We start from the raw sequence: 23138 nt of genomic DNA on the forward strand, positions 1-23138 counted from the left end.
ACAGTCACAGCTACAGACACACAGAATTGTGTATTATACATTTGTCACCAAGCACAGATGACATACATCTTTTCTCAGGAAGTACTTCTGTTTGTCCATGGCCGTTTACCAATATCTTTACTTCTCACATTTAACCATTTCTTTCTCTTAGAAACCAAAAAAAATCCATCAGTTTCAAATAAAAGCAAAATAGTACTGTACTATAAAGGACATAGATAAAAGTTAGAGTTATCCCCAAGGCTACATTAAATATTCAATAATTGTGGGGGAACATCCCATAGCTGAAAATAGAACTTTCCTACAGGATTAACATTCACACAGCCTGCTGCTAATGACATGTATCTGATGCTATAAGGAATCAAGAAGAAAAAATGACAAATGAAGTTCCTGTATCAATGATTTTTGGAATAGACAAGATTATTAGTATTCAAAGAAAACTATGAAAACTAATCTAGATCAAAGAATGTAGGGATTTTTAGGAGCAAAATTTCCATCTGATAATCTTGACGTGTTTTTTTTGGAGGAGGGGCGATGGTGGATATTGTTTATTAAAATAAGACATTTGTAAAAAGTGTTCTATGAAATATCCTGTTACAATGAATAGTAGAACATATTAATCATTCTCCAATTATCCTGCATGCCTGGTGGCAGGTTTTGTTCCTGTACCTGCACTTCTATTTTGAAATCATTCAGCATAACTAACTTCAATATTTCTAATCAACTAAGTAATTCACACGATAGTAACGTTTCTTTCTATTGTCATAAACACCTCTTCTGAGAGAGATTTCGATGACAAATTCCTGAAGTCAAATAATTCATAATAGAGAATATCAAGCCACATGAGAATGCAAGTTGGGGAAGTTAGGGTTTCTGTTAGGTCAGAGTGGTTTATCTCATCAAGAAAGATCATATTGTTTTGTTAATATGCTGTTATCAAGGAATTTCACGAATAGAATCTTTTCTTATTTGTTGTTAGTCCAAAACTGAAGAAAAGAAAGAGTAGCTTAATGGTCTGCTGTAAATGATAATAGTTTCTAAGAATCCACAAGAAGGCCTATAACAGTAATTTATTTACATTTTTTTCTTCCAGAAGTTGACTGAAAGTATAAATTTATTCAACTTTAGTAATCAACAAATTTTTTATTGCTTAAAACATTGTTTCTAAATTAAGTAGAAGAGTGGAATATTTGTATTTGCATTGGGATTTTTGGAAGTTGGGAAGGTCTTCGCTTTTTTTTTGAAAGATTATATTGTGCACTTCTGTATTTGCATTGAAGTGCAGAATCAGATATACAAGTAGCCATCAGACATGCACTTAAACTCTGGCTCCACTGAAATCAGCAGCAAATTCTTTAAGATTGTTACAATAAAGTATGCATTTGTTTAAAAAAACCTTAAGGGTTCCTGAGACGGAGCAACTCTATTTACATCTTTGTTTAAGATAGTCATAAGATTCCAAAGTAAATTGATGCCAGCAAGCAGAAAATTAGAACACATTTGAAAATCAATGCTATTATTCTCTCCAAAACAAGAAAATAATATAGCGATCAATATATATTAAGGAACATGTATAAGGTAAATTTACCAAAAGCTTTCTTTATTTGCATGGTTAGACTCATAAATTATATTTCACTTGCTAGAGCATTACAAAATATATTGGAGGGAATATTTTTAAATATGAATCCATGGTTTTAAAAATTTGTGAGATTGTATTTGATAAGATGAAAATATCTGAATTTTAAGAGAGGTTTATTCTTTTACAAATATAAAATTGAAGCCAAATAAACTAACAAAAAGAATGCACTAAAGTAGGAGAGTGTTATGAACTGAACTAGTTCAGGTAATTGTCACATAGAAAATGAAATCTGTTTCAAATTAGTACAGTACATTATAGGGAAAGAAACCCTCCTTATTCGGTATAATACTTACCTCGACAATATCTGAATTCGTTCGACTCTCATGCGGCTCATTGTATTCTGTATACTTTAGCAACACCTTGTCCATATCAGTGCTGGCATACTGGAAAAGTTTATTGGTGCTGTTGAAGATTATGAGAGCAATTTCACAGTCGCATAGAACACTCAACTCATAAGCCTTCTTCATTAACCCAAATTTCCTCTTCGTAAAAGTCACCTAAAACAAACAATAAAGGCAGAAAGCAGGTTTGATTCTTTCTCAATTGCTTTAATACCTGGATTCTAACAAGTTCAGAACTGGAGAGCATAATATCAATGCAGAGTGCAAATATACCATATATAATAAACAACTAATTGAAGGGAGGCTTGAATGACATTCATTAATCTGGGCCTCATGTTCACAGATTTAAACCAGAACATTCTATATAATAATGCAATTCAAAATATGTAATGCATAATGTCACCTTTAATGTTCTTCTTATATCAACTATTACATACATTGTCAGTTTCCTATACTTTTTATTTTCATTTACTATAATATAATTTCTTGCTTGCAAACCTACCAACATTTAAATTTATAATTCGTTGATCTCTTTGGAGGATTTCATGTATAAGTTAGCCAGTTCTAACCAACTGCATATTAGGAGACCTGTAACAAAACAGGTCCTTCCTTGTGTCAAATAACAGATTGTTTAAAAAGGACTGCTTTCTAAATAAAAAATATTGATTAACGTTTTCTTCATCAGGCACTGATTATAAGACACAAATCTAACAGTTTTCTGATGTAATCAAATCAAACCTATAATGCTATGGCTAAAGAGCCAGTTTCAGGCTCTGAGGCAACTTAATTAGTTCTAGTTTCTATCAGTTCATTAATGCTATCAATAAGAATATCTGCATGGGTTTCTATAAAGCATACAACACTTCAATATGTATTATTCATAAAGGTGTATTTAATAATTTTATAAGTCTAATGCATGCTAATGCAACTGCAAACTGCTATAAAATATCATTTAACCATACCATGAAAAACGTGACATTAAATCCATTTCATGTTACCAGCTATCCATCTCAAAAATGTATCTAGTTCCCTGTTCTTTGCAAACTGATATTCTACAATATAAACAAACTAATTTGCATCTATTGATTTTCTGCCTTGAAAAAAAATATATTGATTTTTTATTATATAGATGCAGAAGTCTAAAATAATTTTTAAATTATTACATTATATTACATTGTATTCACATGAGTATATATACACACAACTTTCTATAGTCTTCATTAAAGTAGTATTTAATATAATTTGCAATCATAATATTCAATTTAACTATCAAATTTGCTGAACTGCATCACATTAGTATTGATCTACAAGCCAACAGACACTGTATATAAAGTTCTGAGTTCATATCTGAATAATGCTAGCGGAGTAAATCGGCATAACTCTGTGGAACTCAAACTATTTCAGTAGGATTCCTTGAAAAAGAGTTTAGCATCCTATTGGGATGTTAATAGGATAACCTCCTATTCCATGAAGAGCATTGATAGAGATTGCTATACAAGTGCACAGAGCATTGAATAGACAAGCATTTAACTTGTCCAAAAATTGAAAAGAAAATTATGGTACCCTATCCACTAGGGTTACCACTATTCTGTATTTGTTGATCTTGATTTGACACTCCAAAAACACTTGAGCTCATGAAACCAAACTGAACTTTGTCAAAGAAATTGATAAAATTTAGCCATATAATACCAATAGGCATGTTTATAGCCATTTTGAAACTAACGTTATTTCAAGCTGGACTTTGCTTTGTAAAACATGAAGGAATATAAGTTTGTGTGTGATTTGCTTTTTTTAAAAAAGGGAAAAGGTCTGGAGCCTAAAATATGGATTGGGCTGGATATATAAATCCCATACACTGTTACTGCATTTGAAACTATTTTCAATGAAACTTGCAAACCACAGTACTGGAAGAAGACCGTCTGTAACTATTCTATATACAGAATAGTTTCTGTTGAAGAAAAACCTCAGAATTTAGCATATTAAACATTCTCACCATCAAAGTACATTTTGGAACAGAAATATCTGTAAGACCACTGTGTTTACAGTTAGGTGTTTCTGAATACTGAAGCTGACCACATGAATGTGCTACACAGCACACACTAATTTTCATGAGATTTGTTGCAGACTTTTGCAAATGATTTCTTTTCATTAGTCTGTAATTTAAAACAATGACAGAATAACTAAAGCATTTCTTTCTTAAAAAAAAAAGATTAAAATGTAATCCTAATTGCTTGGAATATGATTCATTAGCATTTTCCCCAGGTGCATTATATGACGATATTGCCATTGTTCACCAAGATATAAAACTGGTTTTATGCATCACTGTTTCTAAAGTGAAATAATTTTTACTATTCATTTAAAATATGCCACTCACAGTTAAAAATTTCAGACTTCTTTGCACTTAGCATAGTATCATCATAAATCATTAATCTCTTATACTTTTACAATAAGCTGTCATAGGAATGAATCTATTCTTTTCGTGTTAGTGAAAGTTCAAGACTTAAGAAATTATTAAGAGCATCGTGAAAGGTATTTAATTCTTTTCTTATTCATTATTCATGTGCTAAAACAAAGTATATTAGGTTTTTAATGTATGTGATTTATAAAAACAAAAAACAATATTATGTACTTTTAAATAATACATTGGTCTCTCTAGTATGCTAAATTAATCATTCAACTAATTAATTAAAATCAGTCTCTTGTCTCAGTTCAAGTCACCTTGAATCTGAAGATATGTGAATTTGTCCTCATTAATAAACTTTTAAATAATTGAATTTATCTACAGGCATGAAAACCCTGAAATATCTTCCTAGCTCTAGCAGTACCATTTTCTACCATATTTGTCTGAAATATTTAGCTCCATAAATAAGTCTTAATAATAAAAACGTTTATCTAATTCCATATAAGCATATTGATGCTTAGAGGAAATGCTGAAATGATAACCTTTCTCATTGTCCTTGATATCAGATGTCCTGGGACTGAATCCTCACATTAGGATTTGTTCCATGAATAGTAAACAACAACTGCTATGGTCTTTTGGCATTAGCTGTGCTAAACTAGAATGGATGAGAGTTGCACTCAAAAGACTTCAATGGCACTAAACGCTTAACTCTGTTACAGAAAAATGTTTCTGGAATGAAAATGGGTTTTTACACATTTGTTTCTGCAATTAATATTTTTTTTTCTTTTTGGTAAACAGATTATAGATGCTTATCCAAAACATACATAGCCAAACAGCAAATAGTTCATAGTCCATTATTTTCAGTGATTCCAAAATTTGGAACTGTGTTGCTTATGACTTATGACTATTGATGAGCATATTGATACATATTTTATAGTTATTATAGTTATCAACCCGAATGAATGCATAAAAATGTTTTGGAACATTTCCAAAATTCTGGATGTTTAATATAGCTATCTAGCAAACAACTTTTTATGCTGACTACTCCTGGTTTCACTGTGCTTCTTTTCTTTTTTAAACAGTGTCCTATCAAAATGGACATTATATAAAATCATAGATAAATAAGCACTGGGTAACTTTTTAGTTAATTTGTCATAGAAGACTAATTTATGCCACCTTATTCACTATCAATTTAATGACATGGAACTCTTTAAAAAAAATCCTTGGAACTAACTTAGGTTTACTTTAAGGTGCTCCTGTTCCCTCTCTCTATGCAGGAGCTGATATATACCTAATTAAAACTGGAATAATTGCAAAACTCCTCTCATTACTTGATTTTTGACTTGTAAAGCAGTGCCTTCTGGAGCTAGTGAATTTTTCCACTCATTCTTATACTAGATGCTTTACATTTTTATTCCATCACATGTGTATCTTTCATTTTTCTCCAAAATTCTTTTTAAATTCAAATAATCCATATAATAATCTCTTATTCAAAAACAGGGTGCTGAAATTCTTAAATTTAAATTATTTAAATTACAAAATAAAATTATCCATTGGCATGCACTAAAAGCGAATATGAATATTATCTGAAGTATGTTGCAGTGTCCTCCCTCTGAGAGGCACTTCAGATTCCAGAAAATGGCATCAGTAACTCGAGAAAGTCAATTTTTCAATGCTTCATATAATATATACTTCTTCCCTTGCTCTAAGGAAATTATAGAAGATGTTACCATTATTTATTGTACTGACCTACTTCCACATAAGCACATGGAAATCATCTGTAAGAAAATCATTTTAGCCTGAATCATATAAAATTGAATATTTAATGAATTTAGACAAGGAGACATTGCTATGGAAATTAGCAAGATTTTCATTGGCTGCTGCTAAACAGAGAACATTTTATCAAAACTTTTTAAAGTTTTCTAATATTTTATTTGTAATAACACTGTTTTAATATTTTTATTTGTACTTATTCACTATAAGCCTGAAATTCAGGTTAATGGTTCTCCAAATTTGCTTTACTATGCTTTAATATTTCTCCACCCATTTTGAGATAATGCTTAATTTGCTTTTGAGACATCTATATCTAACTGTTTTTTTCTATATAAAGTAGTTTTAAATTATATTTTTATTGTCTTAACAAGAATGAGGAGATGGGACCTCATTGGACTTATTCATGCTCTGATGATGATTAGCAAGATTGATTTGTACTAAAACAACCCAACTCTAATAGGATTTTCACTATTAAAACATAATCGTGTTCATAATCCTTGAACATAATGTGTATCTTCTCACTTATTGTTCACGTACCTTCTCTTTCATCTCAGAGAAATGAATGAATTGGTGGGGGAAAAGGACAAGAATCAGATGCTACCACCTGTTTGTTGAAATCTAGCCAATGCAGTACACAATCCACTGTTCAGCATGTCTACTATCTGTAAAGAGGCACTATAACTTTACATTTGGAACTACTGAGCCAATTTAATCTCTATCTATTATATGAGCAACTTCCATCTTTTCAGCTTAGCCTGAGGCCACATTGGTGAAAATCACTATATGCTAATGTAGGTTCAAACAATAAGCGAGTCTTTCTACAATATAAATATGGAGACACAAAATGACCCATCTTGTATAACTATTGAAAATGGACAAACTAAAATGTTTATTTGTAATGAAGAAGCCTTTACTGTTTTCTGATCTGATTCTCAGACATATAACAGAACTTTGTAGAACATGACAAAATTGACTTCTTCCACCTAGAAGTCATCCCATCAATTTGTGGTACCAAAAAAGGAATGGCACTTAGCCATTGTTTATGTTTAACTAAAATTATAGCCGAAATTCTGTGCCACTCCTAGCTGTAAATGGCTCAGTGTAGGAGCAAAAATTACAGGTGGAAGGTAAAAGCCACAAATCCACTTACTACGTCATCCACTTTTGTGGTGCTAAATTATGATACAGAACTATGTTGCTTTTATGCCTGTTGTCCCTCGTCTTCTCCCTCCTTAGGATATTTCTGTCTCTCTTTTAAAAATTTAGTAAACTGGCAAAATAATTATGACCCTCCTATAATAACAGTGTTGGTATCTACCACTGATAGAAAGAAAGAAGAGACTTGCTGTGACCCTTTCATTTCACCATACAAACTGGAGCTATTATTTAATTTTCTTTATCCTGGTATTTTATAGAAACCCTAACCAAAATTATTCTCAATAATTATTTAATGTTAACACATCTAGAAAGCCCCATATTGCTTAGTATTCCATTATTCCACTGCATATAGAAATTGAAATACAAAAAATACAAATACACCATGTAGAAATAATCAACATGTTTAATGCTAATTATACATGACATTTTAAAAATTGTAATATTTTTGACAATCTTCAATAAAACTGAGTTTGTTGCTCCTACTGAAGTTAATCTGATTTTAGTCATAACCATCTGGATCCAACATTATGTCTATCAAAAATAAAATATCCTCTCAAAACTCTTTATGGTTCTTATATTCTTTCAATTCTCCAGACCAGAATTGTTAGTACTTCTGCATATCTTTTCTAGAAAAGTATCTAAAGCAGGCCACTGGTTCATGGACCAGCACCCGACCACGGCATGCCAGAAACTGGGCTATACAAACAAGCAAAGCTCCATCCACTGGATGAAGGCAGCACACAAAACCATGCCCCCTGAGGTCCACAGAAAAACCTCTCTTCACAGAACTGGTCCTTGGTGCCCAAAAGGTTGGGACCACTGATCTAAGATACAATCAGCTTCTATACAAAACTGTCAACAGTTTTTTTGTTGTAAAACTCTTCAAGCTAAATCTCCTTTTCTCTCTTTTCTTTACTATTTGAGGGTTTCAAATCATGTTTGAACAAAGATTCTCTTGCATCCAACTTTATGATTATACTCAGTGGCAGTGATAAGTTGAAGCATCATTGTAGGGTTTTCCCCTGACAAATCTTCTTTTGTATCATGACCAGATAGGACCCACTCAATGAAAGGACCTTTAAAAGGAGCAGCAAAGGACAGTTCATCACCCTCCTGCTATGTTCCTTATAATCCTTCAGTATAATTTACAGGGACAAGACAGGACTGAGAGAAACTGAAAAGGGAAACCATTGTCCTTGACAAAGCATGCTGTTCCACAACTGGCTAAAAAGGAGCTGCAATACAGATGCTTTCAAATTGTGGCTCTAATGTGAACTACCCCCATCCATTCTGAAGCAAGCCAAAAAATAGATTTGAAGTATTAAAATGATTGAGTATCACTAACTTCAGTGGGATTGAATGTACTTAAATCTAAATATGCTATTGAACTGTGTTGAGGATTGGGAAACAGAATAAAAGAGAGAACAGCTTCCTGGACTACCATGAAACAACACCCCCCTCTCCCCTCCTACAACAATAGAAGTCTAGTAATGAAGAAGAGATCTATATAGGACTGGATATTTTGTAAGCAAATTTCTTTTTAAAGAATAGCAAACAAAAGAACATCTCTATATAAATTGGCATTTTAACTGACTTTATGACTTATCAATATTTAGCATCCCCTTTCTTGAATACATCTGAAAACAATTTTATTTCTTTGCAAATTGGATAGATGGGCTTCCTCAGAATGGCAGTTCTGGACTTTACTGCATGACAGGAATATCCTTGATTATGTCTCATTCTGTTTCACTCTCTGCACTATATTTTTTTATCCCTAAAGTAAACATTGTGGATATTTTTGAGAATCATATGAGAAAACTTTCTTTCTGCAACAAACTATATCTTGCTGAATGTTACACGATAGTGCAGAAGAATTTGTCTGATGCATTGTAATAAACAATGAGACTACACTTTAGCCACAAAATGCTAAGATACTTTGGCAAATATAAATACATGTTTGGGTTGAAAACATGTTTACTAGTTAAAACAAAGCTAAAATGTTCATGAGGTAAAGGTCAGAGAATATTTCATTCCCTACCGAGCAAATGGTCAGGAAGCACATTTGTCTCCATTTCCTGTCAAAACAGGAAGAGTGCAACTTCTTCCTCCACACAATGACTTTAGTTTTGCTTCCCACCTCCAGTTCTTATTCCCTGAGGGCCTTCCAAATGAATCCTTAAAAGACAGACATAATTGTTTCTTTGGCTTGCTTGTTCTAGTCTTTGACAACTCATTGACATGGTTTGCTGTTTACATTCTCGTTTGTACTGAGAATGAAGAGCAATGTAATCTATATAAATAATTCATTCTAAAATTATGCTTCAATACAGTTTATCAGTCAAAGATTCCTGATCCACGGAGCCCCTGGATACTGGTATCAATTAGTACCCCCTTTTTCAACAAACAAAATTTCTGTACCTCAAGGAGGGCTTTCGGAATTTGGCTTCACTAGGCATAAATAAAGATATGCAAATTTCTAACAATGAAAAGTCTTGGTTTTTTTCTTTTCTTAATAAGCATATCTTAAATTTTCCATATATTTATCTTGAGATATCGTTGTTGTTTGAAAATTGGCATGAACGAAGAAATACTAGAATCATAACTATAAGATCATATATTTTAAAATATTTCCATCTCAAGTGTGCAATGGAATACTACTATTAAGATTTTTTTTCTTAAAAATTCTGTTTGAGGGGGAGAATTACAATTCTTATCTTACTTATTTAAGCACAGTCAACTATTGAATAACATATTTTTCAAGTATGAAGACAAAAAGCATGTTTTTTTTATAAAATATGGAAACTTGCATTATATTTTACTTTTATGAATTTTCATATCTAAGAATATAGACAGCATAATTTGTGACAGTAACCAACAGTGAAAAAAAATGAAATTGTTGTATCTGTATACAAAGCCTTCTGACTTTCTGCATGTGTGTGAATAAGCAAATGTGCTGGTGTAAGCTGCTTGATAATTTCATGTTATTTAACTATTACTTTCAGAATCCTTCACTTACTGGCATGCTGGGTGGGTCCTTAGAAGTTGTATCCCAGCCACATCTGGAAAGCCATATGCTACATCTTGTTTTACAGTCTTCTATTTAACTTGCAAGATATTGCACTTATGAGATTTTACAATTTTAATTTCTAATGATGTAAGTGTACATGTTTATTATTAAAACCAAAAGCATATATACCAAATTTATTAATCAGCTCAAATTTGTTTGAAATTATGATACCAATCAACCACTGGTAAGAGAAAATAATCATTTAATTTTAGATTGCATTTTAGATTTTAGATTGCATCTCCATTTTTTGAAGGCAGATTATTTCACGTTTTAAAAGTGGCATTGCCCAGATTTCTAGATTCTTGTATTTAAAATAATGAAAATCTTTTTAATGTTGTTAAAAACATTGTGTTCATTATATGAAGAAAATTAATCAAACACAGCAGCTAATGTATGCACCATTGCAGTGTAGTATTTAGCATTCAGTCCTATAATAAAATTTCAAGAATTATATATTTTCTAAGTATAATAAATAAAATCCAGAGGATTGTTTTGGTTTTTGTCATTATAAATACTTTGTTTTCCTTTTAATTTGATTTCACAACCTCGCGTTTCACTACACAACTAGAATTAACAGAAAAATTGATGTTTCTATTTTGAAATACCGGTAATGCATATAATATTGGAAACAGATATTGGTTAACTGGGGGGAGGGAGGGATCACAGGAATTGTAGAATGAATTGGAGTACCTGCTCCCAAATGGAGGGAAATTAAAATTTTAGATAAGCAACTGAACATCATTCATTCTGGCCCTTCAGATAATTTTTTTACACTGACTTAAAAAAAATATTACAGCCTTTAGGTCATAAATAAATAAAACTGATTACTGACTTCAAAATTCTGACTAACAACAAAACAGGACGAATCAGAAACCACAACAAGGCTTGATCAGGAGGGTCGATCCAATGAATTTATTCACAAACTTAAGGGGGGGAAATCAGGTTCTCTTTTAGTTCTAACATTACCTTGTTGTCTACAATGGGAGGGATTTCTTTTTTAAAAGCAAAAGCAGACAAAAAGAGCAACAAGTATGGTTCCTCCTCCATTTCCTGGATGAGCCTGACAGATGTTGAATTTGTTAGCCACTGACATTGAAGCTAAAATGACTGCTGCAAATTAATCAAACTTATGAACTCAATTCTGTACAGTTGAGAAAGGGAGAGAATCCAAACAAAGACACATTGAGAAACCCTTTGTTTTTAATCTCCCTCACTGTGGCTAATGGGATATGATTAATTAAGTCAGCCACAGGCCTGATATTGTTTTATCATTTAGGGAAGAGTGTGTCGGGAACCAGCTGATTAACACTATTTCTGGCTGTATTTTTCTTGTAGAATGCTGAGCAAGGGAATATGAGAGAATTTTCTGCCCTGGCTCTAAAGATACCTCTAGAAGCAGACATCCTATATGACACCTCAGCAGTGCTGCCGCTGCCAGTATCATAGGACATCCAAACCTCAGTAAAATTCATAGAGCAAGCCTGTCATGATTCATTCAGGTTTTATTACTTCACTGGAGCTAAAATGAAACTGCAGTAACTTGTCTATATCTATCCCAGAGAAATTTGCTCTGTGCCATCAAAGCACTGTAATCATTTGGATCAATGCATGGGCCCTTGCCTTTTTTAATGTATTAAAATATGATATTTGCATATGTTTAGGTTCCAAGAAGAATCATCTGGCAAAAAGGTGATTTTATACCTTTCTTTACCTACCACTTCTTGTAGTTGCTAATCTCTTTCAATATTCTTCCCGTTCCAATAACATGCCTGACTTTTAGAATGTGGTTTCTGGGGGTGAGTGTTTCATTGTATTATGAGACATGCTTGGGGAAAACATTTTTTTAAAATATACGGCACCCTATATCTGGATCAAAATATAGATAATATTTTTGTTTAGATGTGTTCCACACCAGAGGTGGGTTGCTAATCTTTTTACTCCCAGTTTGGGCACACTCACGCTCGCTGTTTCTGCGCATGTGCAGAAGTGACCAGGCAGCTGGGTGGAGCCTCTCGCCGCCACTACCACCAGTTCGGCTGATCCGGGCCAAACAGGCAGCAACCTACCTCTGTTCCACATATGTTTGAAGCTTTTTTTTTTTTTTTTTTTATTCTCTGACTTTCTACTGTCATGTTTCAGAGGTACTGGAATCAATTCATAAATCTTTTCATTAATCTTTCACAATTCCATGTTCCAAACAGTCCTAAACCATTACAAGTATGAATTGCTCTATATATATGTATGTATGTATGTATGTATGTATGTATGTATGTATGTATTATATATCAATCCTTATGCTTATGCATGTACACAAAGGTGTCTCTTCCCTTTTAACTTAGAGAAGCATTTAAAAATCTATTCTAATCTTATTCTTACATGATCAGAATGTCTGCTAACCATATCCATACCATAAAGTGATAAAGATTAAAACATTCCATGTAATGCTATTTCTCACTATTTCATTGCATCATCATCATTATCATCACCACTATGATCGCCACCATTTTTATTTATAATAATACATTTTAATATATTGTAGTTCAAAACCAAATAAATCTGTTAGTTCTGAAATGCTAAAGAGCTTATGATTCTGAGGTTAATACACAAAGGTATTCCAAAGCAGCTGCAAATCTAGGTCAGGCAAGGTTATTATACTTCCTTTAAATCCATCAAACATAGCATTATTTTAACAGCATATTTTTAAACTGATATGCAATTAGCTTGATAATTTTTAAAGAAAATTTTGACTTTATGTGGAAAATGTTCTCTCAACATTTCTTATCCAGAAAGAGAGCTCTTAAGCAGCAGGGTCTTGATTTTTCAAAAAAGACTCGAGATTTCAGCAAAAGTGACTGACCCTCATTCCTTCACTTCATAATGCAGCAATATCAAGGGAGGTGAGGAAAGTAAATATAAATTTATATTAAGACTAAGCTCTGATCACATAATGCCCACTTGTAGTTCCAAATGCTAAGATTTATTTATCTTTTGACAGCATTTATGTGTTGCTCATTGTATCTATATCTGTACACACGAGAGAGAGAGAGAGAGAGAGGGGGAAGACTGACTGGCAGGGTTTTTTTTTACTCTCCAAAATAATTAGTAATCTTTTCAGAATCTTTTCAGAAAGGTGGAAGTTGCTGCATGTCTTACAACATTGAAGATGGAAGAATGAAATAATTTGAATTAAAAAATCAGAAAGAGATCTTGTGGAATTTGGCTCTTTCGATGGAATTTTGGCCATTTTAAATGTGTGTTTTTTACAAACGCAAATACCCACCCAAACATATACAGACAATGTATGCCATCTAGTGGTATCGTGGGTGCTACCCATGGGTGCTACAGTGCCAATCTCTGGTCCACGAATAGACAGCCAGACATATTCAGGTGGCAGAACAAAATTTTTAGGCTTGATATTTTGAGCAGCCCAAAGAAAGAAGGAAGGAAGGAAGGAAGGAAGGAAGGAAGGAAGGAAGGAAGGAAGGAAGGAAGGATAAAGGTGCAACACTAGCAGTGAATTCAGTGGTCGAGTATCAAAGCAGTAAAAGGTTTTACATAAAATACTTGATCTGCCCTGCTTACTTTTGAAACATTATTGTTGTGCATTGAAAGTGTAACGGAGTTATGGCAAAAAAAAATTGAGATCCTTTTTTCTAACTAATAATTCAGAACTGATACTACTCTTTTGTGCTTGCACAACTACAATGTTATAATGTGTATGCCTACACACACTATAAATAAATAAATAAAAGAATCGTGTGTTTGTGTGTGTATACCTACACACACACAAACACAAGATTCTTTTATCTATTTCATTACTTGCTATAACATAATGTTAGTACATACATTACATTACATGGACATATTTTGTTAGTTGAAATAATCAAAGCTCATATATTTCTTTCCAACAAAATATTGAAAATAAATCATGTAAACAGATTGCTATTCTCTCTATTCATCAGCACATTGATTTTCTAAAACAGAGCAGAATAGAAAAAAATTATTATAGGTGAAAAAGCTGGCAAAAGAAAGATCAAGATGGAAAAGAAAAAATGTTAAAAAAATTACCCAGTTTTCTATGTACTGTATTTGGACACCACTTCCCAATTTTGTTCACTCTACCAGTTTAACCCTATTCGTCATCCTTCTTCTCAAGTCACTTGATCAAGAGCTACTATTAAGAATTCTAGAAACCATGTTTTTCACTTTTTCCTTTAACTTATTTTTATTTTTGTATGGCATTATCTTTTAAAAGAATGACTTACTACCAGTATGGCTTTCTTAGAGTGCATTTGACCCTAACAACAGGATTATGAAACCCATTGATTTTGTCACTTTAACATATTAATTTCTTACATTTCTACTTTCAGTGATAATGCTGGAAGAACAAGTTTCTAAACTGTTGAAAGTAAACCTTACTGCATTTCATAATGTATTTAGTTGTACTAATAATTAATGAGTGTTATTATTTACTCAATTTTGTAATGGGAAATGGCAAATACAATTGTATTACAATATTAAATGATAAGAAATTTTGCAAAAAGGAATTTGGACGCTCATAAAGGAAACTCATTTTGCAGGAAAGTCTTTAAACGCGGCATGAAGTTGGGGATTAATTCATTTTTATTTTTACATCTCTTCCTTGGAATTATTCTCTACACCAGCTCTACAACTGCTTTTGCACTGGCTGCTATAACTAATAACTCTCAAAACTTTATAATTTATTTTAGCATGACAAAAAAAACTTCAGTGAGCACATGATTCTTGAAATACCCTGGAAATCTTGAGAATCTCAGATTCTATTTAAAAACTAGTCAAACCAAATGTAACATGCGTAACTTAAGAAAAGAAAAAGTATTAAAATATTGAATGGAGGAGGTTAAATTATGGATGATCAAAATTGTAGGTGTTTAAAAATACTTTGAAAGATTTTAATGTGTTGAGGAAATACTGCCTTGTGATGTTATGCATTTGTGCTTTGATGGACTAAAGCAGAAACACCTAACTGCTCAATTGGTATTTTATTATGAAGTATATACTTTTCTAGGTTAGCAAACAGAGCCAAAAAGGGAATGAACACATTCTGAATTTTTGTCTACTAACGTCAATCTAATAATATTATAGATGCATTCAACCAAATTTTTTTTAGAAAAAAAAATTAAGGCATCTATATTTCCCACAGAACTAATCCTAATTTTGAAACAATCATGTCCTATGTATATTTTCTTATGCGAATTAGAATTATTGAAAACAAAATGATAATTTTATCCCTTACATACTAAGCAAGTCTCCAATATAAGCATGTGAAAAATCTTTAACACTCATCTATTAAATAAAAAACTATGCAATTAAAGAAAGTTATCAAAGGAAAGTTCTTAAAAATCCCATTGAAATCAGAAAGAAAAAAAATAGCCATGACTAACCTAAATTTCCAAATTTCATCTGGGTTCTACACTATTGTAAAATTGTTTTCCTAATATTTTTGAAAGAGCTACATAGTGTATATGGAGTTTCATATGCATTCTTACATCTTACAAAAATGATAGGTTGGATTCAGATTTGCCTTTGTTAAAAGATGGCTCCTTGGCTCCAGCAGAAATTCTCCACTGGAAAAACAAAGATTTCTACTGAATCTGTTGAAGACTCCAGCTCTGCTTTACACATTATTCTGTAGTTCCCTCTAGAAAATATAGTCAGATTCATAGAATCTCTAATAAAAACTTATAATTTAGTCATATAATTTAACTTCTTCCAATTCTTGATTTCATCAGTTCACTATTATAATAATTATGAAACAACATTTAATTTTGTTTCCTAAGAAATAGCAAAACTAATACGACATAAAAGTTTTGCCTGCTCTTGAAACTTACAATGGAGTATTAAAAGTCTAAGCATTTTCAAAAACAAGTTCAACAACAGAATTCATCTCTATCAATTGTGCCAAAAGTATTGTGCAAGCATTTTAACAAAGAATAAGACAAGAGAGACCATTTCCAATGAAATGATAGAAAAATAACTAATATGATTAAATATAATGGCCTTTATCCCTCCAGAACATTTTGCATAATTGAGTCAATGTTAAGGTCTTTTAAATTTAACTAACTTAAAATCCAGTGGCTTAAATCTGTCTTGAAATCGGCACAAGTTAGCTGTGGCTGGATCCTGTGGTCATTGATATTTATTAAATGTGACATTCTGATTTTTTAATAATATTTTATTCAAATATTTATTGATTAAATAACATCTGTATTTTGAATATACAGAAGTTTTTCAATAAAAGCAGAAAACACTATTCTTAAAAATATATCATCTGAAAATTTTGCCATGTCTGCTTAAAAGAAAAGATCTGATGTATGAACAAACTTTATTCCCTTAAAAAAATAAGTAGACATTTAAATTTTCTCCACTTTTAAATTTATTTTGATAGAACTTGAAAGAAAAAGAATACGATAAAATTTACCAATGTCTACATCCTTAACGCTGCTAGCCTCTATTTTATATTTCAATTTAAATTCCAAACAATAAACAATTAAAACAGATATGAGACTTTGCTACTGACAAAATTAATGCTTTTTAATTTTTCCCAGAACAATAAGTAATCTAGAGGGAAGACTTTGAATGAATCTATCAAGTATTATCACAGTTGCCTTTACTTGAAACTTGATTTTCTGCCATGAAGAGGTCAAGTTATGCTTGTAATTGCAGTGTTTTCAAATTTTACACAAGACTCACTTGAAAATTAGAACTATAAATTATTCCTACGTTGCATCATATTTATAAGAGGCATGCAACTGATCAGCAAGAGGGATACAGGCAAAAAGCTGCTTGCTAGTTACAGATACCCTGGTTGCATTGGAATCTAAAGACAGCACAGGGATCTCCAAGGGGTAAAATGAGATTAAGACTTATTACCGCTCTAGCAGGAAAAAAGGAGTAATAATAATACTTAGAAATTCTGTCTGTGGCTCGAATAGAAAGAAACAATTACCCATAAGCCTCTGGATCTGCATAATCAATTAAAATGAGTTAAATAGAACATGTTTCCATTTTCAAAACCTAATCTAAACCCAAGATGTAGCATGCATCCATAACATATTTGAAGATGCATGGAGTCACATCTGTTATTCTTCTGGTTGGCAGATTTTGAATTATCTTGATCATTGGATTAATTCAAATTAAGATACTAAGCAGTTATATGGATGATAAAATGAAGTATGTTTTATTTTAATAAAAATATTGCATTAAGTATCAATCATTTCATGAGATAAGGAATTCCAGGAATAATTTTCTTTACAAATATGTGTGTATGTTAATAGTTCAGTAGAAATTGAAAACTCTACACATGAAACACATATTATGATCCATTATTATGTCCCATTGATTCAGTGCAGATGTGACAATTATAGCCTTTATAAGATCTGATGATACTGATTTTTTAAATTTCAACTTACCTGCCTATTACGTTCATCCATTATCCTTGTGATCTGAATCTTTTTTCTCCCCATAGTCCCCGTTTTTCTTCTTTCGTTCGTTCCTACACTTCTGTATTTTCTTCTTCTCTTTCCTTCCTCTTTCCTGTTTCCTCAAACCAAGACTCCTTCTTCAGCACTTACACAATTCAATTCACAGACCCCTGCATCCGTTCCTGCCAAGTACACAAAAGAAGTGAATAGTTAAGTTACTCAGACAAATTCTCAATAGAACTTGATTAGTTGTGGTATTTTATCAAGTAGCCTGAATGCATTTAGCATGTAGAACTGCTAAATAAGCAACTACATTAGAAATGAAGTCAAGAATGGTTCGGCATTATCATTATTAATTACTGACAGATGGGTTGTCAAGGTTTTTCTTAAATACCTTTGGCACTCTAGTTCTACAGACAATTATTTAGAACATTCATGCATACAAGACAAGATTCAAAGTGTAAGTGTTGGAGAATCCTTTTAAGGCATCACTATAACAATTAAAGTAAATGCTCTCCATTTCATCGATGAACATTTTTCTGTTCTGTAATACATCGTCAGAAATATGAAAAATTACCTGAATCAGAGAGTTAATGAAGCCTTCCATACCTATGCAAGCTAAGTAATCAAGCTAATTCACTTTTGAATGAAAACAGAAGAGATAATAATGCTTCTTATTATGCAAATAGGCTGGACTATTATTTTATTAAGGTTTTATTTGATATATGGGCAATGTCAGCTGATTCTTAAATCTTTTAAAATTATCTTGCATTTAAAAAGATTTCAAAAGAAAAAAGTATTCATCCTTCTATCATAGTTTACTATGTATATATTTCCTAAATACATTTGTATATATCTCCATCTACAGGAAACACAATAAATAGAACAGTTGTTGATATATTCCATGTAGCAAATTTTATACACTGCAAACAAACAAAAACCACATTGTAAAAAGTCATAATTGCACCAAAAATCCACAAACACATGGCAGCTCTTCTTAAAGTCCTCCACAAAAATGCTAGAAGCCACAATATTAATCCAACCCACTGCAAAACATAAACTAAAAATAAAAGATGTATTTGTGAATTAAAAACCAATGGAATTATAAAAATATAATGCAAATTACATAAAACCTAAAGACAGAAATTTCTCAGTAGCTTTTTGCAATCCTAAAAGTTGGCTGCAAATGTCATGAAAAGATTTTAACATTAGTTGGAGAAATCAGCTTTTCCATATTCATATACTGTATATCATAGTAAAATCCTATTCCTATTAGTCAGATTTTTTTTAGGTGAGTGAGCATGTAGGATTGCAGGGTGATTATTTTATATACAAAATTATTTATTAATTAAAAGCATATAAATGTGCAGACTAAGTTTTTTCTGGTTAATTGGATATTGGTTTTTCTTACAGCCAACCTGAACAATTATGTAAAAATAAGAAGCAATGATTTATCAATGTACTGTTATTCATGCAATAGAACTGATTCTCATTTTGATGTCCTCCTTTCTCCTTTTTTTCTTAGTGGAAAGATATTTGTCTTTTTAACAGAAATTGAAGGGAACATGTGTTACTTTCACACAAATTCCACATTCTATACACTCTGAAGATGCAATATACTTTTCAGAGAATAAATCACTAGGCTTACTCATAGTTAGAAATGTATACTGTTATACTGCAGATCAGCATTATATTTTATAATGCTTTCATACTATAATTGCGGATACTATTACTTTATAGCGTTAAAAACTGCAGAATTGATGTTTTCATAACAATTCAAATCAGGCTATGTGTCGGTGAAACAGTTCCATTTGTACAGTTCTACAATTTTAACTGATGCAACTTGATCTGTTCATAATAATCCAGAAATAGAGTAAAAGTCAAACAACCTCTCTTAAACTGTATTGCATATCATATACATTTGAACATGTCATAGCCCCTTAGAGTTAATGGCAGTTACTGCCAATACATGTTTATTTGTTTTTGACTGTACTTTTTCTTGGGAGCATCCCCTTAGCCTTTCTCCTGCCCCCACTTCCCATCCATACCAAATAGTGATTCTTACCTCTGATTTTAAAAAAGCCAGGTAATTTTCATGTACGAGATGAACCCAAAGAAGTTTAACAGGCTTTCTCCACCACATACACAACCCATAGACTAATCCACAGCAAAAACATATGGGACAATTTCCTTTCCTTTCATTCACTCACGTGGAGCCAGAGGCACTATTGGCTTACGGCCCTATGTCTGCCTAAGCTCTTATTCTGTTGAGGGTGGAAGGTCAGAGTGGGCAGATTAAAGAAGTGGTGACAGTTAGCCAGGATGAGAGTTGCTTTACACATCCAGAGTCTGAAGCCTGCATGAGAAAAATCTTGGGCGGGAGGTGGTGGTGGAGGGAGGAATAGGGGGAGAACGGGAAATCACTGAATGCTGACACTCTTGTCTGCAGGATCTTGTGAGCAGAGCTAGGGTAAAACAGCAGCATGGTTAGCCCCTCCCACACAGCTATCAGTTCCACATTTCATATCGAGCTTTCAGAAAGAAAAAGAAAAATAGAAACAGTCCGGTGTCAGGAACGTTAAACATTCAGCAACTATATAAAATATTCTAAAAATAGTTTCACAAATACCTCTTGGAACCAGCAAACAAACCTACTAAGGAGACTGACAGAAGACCACATTTGTATCACTGTAATTTAAAAGATGAATTTGAATCATTGTGCCTGTTTGCAGCAACAATTTGTTGACAAGTTGGTGGTAATGGTGGAGGGGGGAGGGAGGAGAGAGAATAACCCTTGCAATTTAAAAAGGAAACATTGATGCCATTTATTACATTGCTGCTTCTCAGATACAGGAATGTGGAGGATCAAGAAGCTTAACAGTATGTTCACTGTTTCTATCTGTAAACACTCACTAATTCATACATACATATGTGCACATACGCAGGCACTTAGAAACATACACATGATTCAGAGATACAACTATCAATTATAAACAACAGATTAGGAATAGCTTTTGCTAAAAAGTGCTTTGTAGGGTTTTAGGGTTTTTTTCAGCTGAATTACACCCCCCTCCCCGCCTGAAGATAGCAGAAAAATACCTCTATAAATACTCTCATATGCATGCATGAACTATATACATATGAATGATTCAAACCCATACAGCTAAATTATATGGTAAAAAAACTTAATAAATATATTGTGGAATAAATTTAAAAGCATAGTCAATTTATGAACCATCTACCCTCTAATATTGCCAAGTATCTAAAAGTATGTTGACTACCTGCTTGTGAAACTTCTACAAGATCAACTTTCAGTAGTTAACTACTAAAAGTTGCCTATGAAAACCTACCATGCATTTCTCAAAAAAAAAAAAAAGTTAACAATAGCACAAGCTCTAGGCTGCTCTAAAGAATGTTCACCACCCAAAAGTATGAATTAAATTATTCTAGAAATCCTATCCAAATAGGTCTACATTAAAGAAACCTTCTAAAACAATGACAGCATTATATGTAAACAAATGCATTAAAAATGTTGATGTTACAGTCTTCAAAATTACTGCCTTCAGCATTTTCCCCCTTTCAGAAACCCAAACACTTACAAAAAAAATCAGATTGTTTGCTAAAATGAGGAACTTCATTTTGGCGGGCTTCTGTTCGCTTTACAATTTGGCAAAAGCAGAGACAGCTGAGGGAAGAAGAATCTGAGTTCCAGTGGACAAATCCACACACTGCAGTCTCTTCTCTGCCTGCTCTCTTACACATTCTGTCCATCTCCCACTCAGTATCACAGCAGCGTCTTGACAGAATGGCAGGAAACACACACTGAGTGGTCAGGGAAGGAGATGATGTCAGCAACCACGAACAATAAAAGGTGTAAAGGTGCTTCCTTCCTTAAACTGTTCCAGAAGTACAAAATGGGAACCAAAACTCTTCACTTCCTTCTCTGAACAGACATTTTTGAATCTGTTCTGCTGCAATACTTCAGACGGGGGACCCTTTGAACATATAACCCAAAGGGCAAGAAGGAAAATCAAAATGGAGGAATCTAAACGTTTAATTCATAAATAAGGAAACAACTAAGAAAGAAAAGTCAATGTGTTTGGTTATGATGTAAGCTTTTTTTTTTTTAAAAAAATCTATCTCTACATTACATTAGATATAGTCATTGCTGTTTCCTATGCCATGCCCTGTTTTGATTTAACTGCATATATCAAAGCTGCCTCTAACTTTGCATGGATAGAGATTTAATGAAAGATGTTTTAAAAGATAAACATAGAGTCTTTTTTCTACTGTTTTTTTTTAGACATGCAAAAAACAACCTCCACAACAAAAACCTACATGTGCACTGACGCCAGAAGATAATGTTTCATGCATATGAAAATAGGAATTGCAATATGATGTAACAAACATTGGCAAGTTTAGCTAACATTCTTCGGAAGAAGGTTTACAGTACTGAGATTTCGCTTTATGTGGCTATGAATTGCAGCAGGAACCATCAATTTCAACATGTAAAGCTCTGGCTGTAAAACAGAGTGAGATAAGGATGCTCCAAGGTTAATATAAAGATTGAGATGGCATTCATTTACATTGTAACACGCATCTACATTTCCCGTAAGAAGAAATTGGATAGCCCAAGCCCAATTCAATAGGACATAATCTTTACTAAGTCAATAAATCAATTCCTTGTAAGATAAATCAGGTTGAGAGAGGCAGAGTTGCCAAAGCCGTAAGTTTTTCTGCTGATTATTAGCCTTAAATGATAATGACTCTAGTTTTATTCTCTAAACATGGCACAAAGAGTAAGTGCTTTATAGACAAGTCTGGTGTGCTTCTGTTGGAGAAAACACTGAGTCGATGAATGTTCACACCAATGCATAAAGCCATCATCAAATTAATTTTCCCTTGCATACTTCACATATAGTTTAAACCTAAATATGGCTCTCTAAAAATACCTCTTCATACACTATGGTTATAATATTCACATAGAATAGTGGAGGAATATGTAGTTGAAAAAGTCTGGAATTTACACCTTGTCACAATCTTAAAGATTTTTTTTTTAAATAAAATGATGTATTGAGTACCGTGTGTCGCTGCAGAAACTGTCTCGGATGCATAAGATCACTTCAAAATTATATTGGAAATGTAAACAATAAGGAACTTCTATCATGCTTAGTGTGTGTGTGTGTATATATATATATATAATCATAAAGTTTTCAATTCAAATGATACAAAAGATTTTAAAGTTTAATACGCCTTAAGAGGCTTTTCTCTGGGCAATGATTTAAAAACAATTAGGAAA

At 32.5% G+C, this 23138-nt stretch overlaps 1 protein-coding gene across 9 annotated transcripts in view; it reads right to left on the bottom strand.

The window, feature by feature from the left end:
* Nucleotides 1-23138, bottom strand: part of MEF2C (myocyte enhancer factor 2C) — a 173197-nt gene that overhangs the window by 75339 nt on the left and 74720 nt on the right. For 7 of the 9 annotated variants that reach the window (XM_081942908.1, XM_081942909.1, XM_081942906.1 and 4 more), the window contains 2 exons: nt 17828-18021; nt 1930-2133 (listed from right to left, as the gene is read on the bottom strand). In XM_081942908.1, coding sequence (XP_081799034.1) covers nt 1930-2133; nt 17828-17881 — 258 coding nt within the window. In that variant the 5' untranslated portion in view covers nt 17882-18021. Of the gene's footprint in view, nt 1-1929; nt 2134-17827; nt 18022-19904; nt 20052-21438; nt 21611-23138 lie in introns of those variants that run through there. The other 2 variants (XM_081942904.1, XM_081942905.1) reach the window with 2 other exon arrangements.

This window comes from Natrix helvetica (genome assembly GCF_964273705.1).
Source record: "Natrix helvetica genome assembly, chromosome: 2".
Lineage (NCBI taxonomy): Eukaryota > Metazoa > Chordata > Lepidosauria > Squamata > Natricidae > Natrix > Natrix helvetica.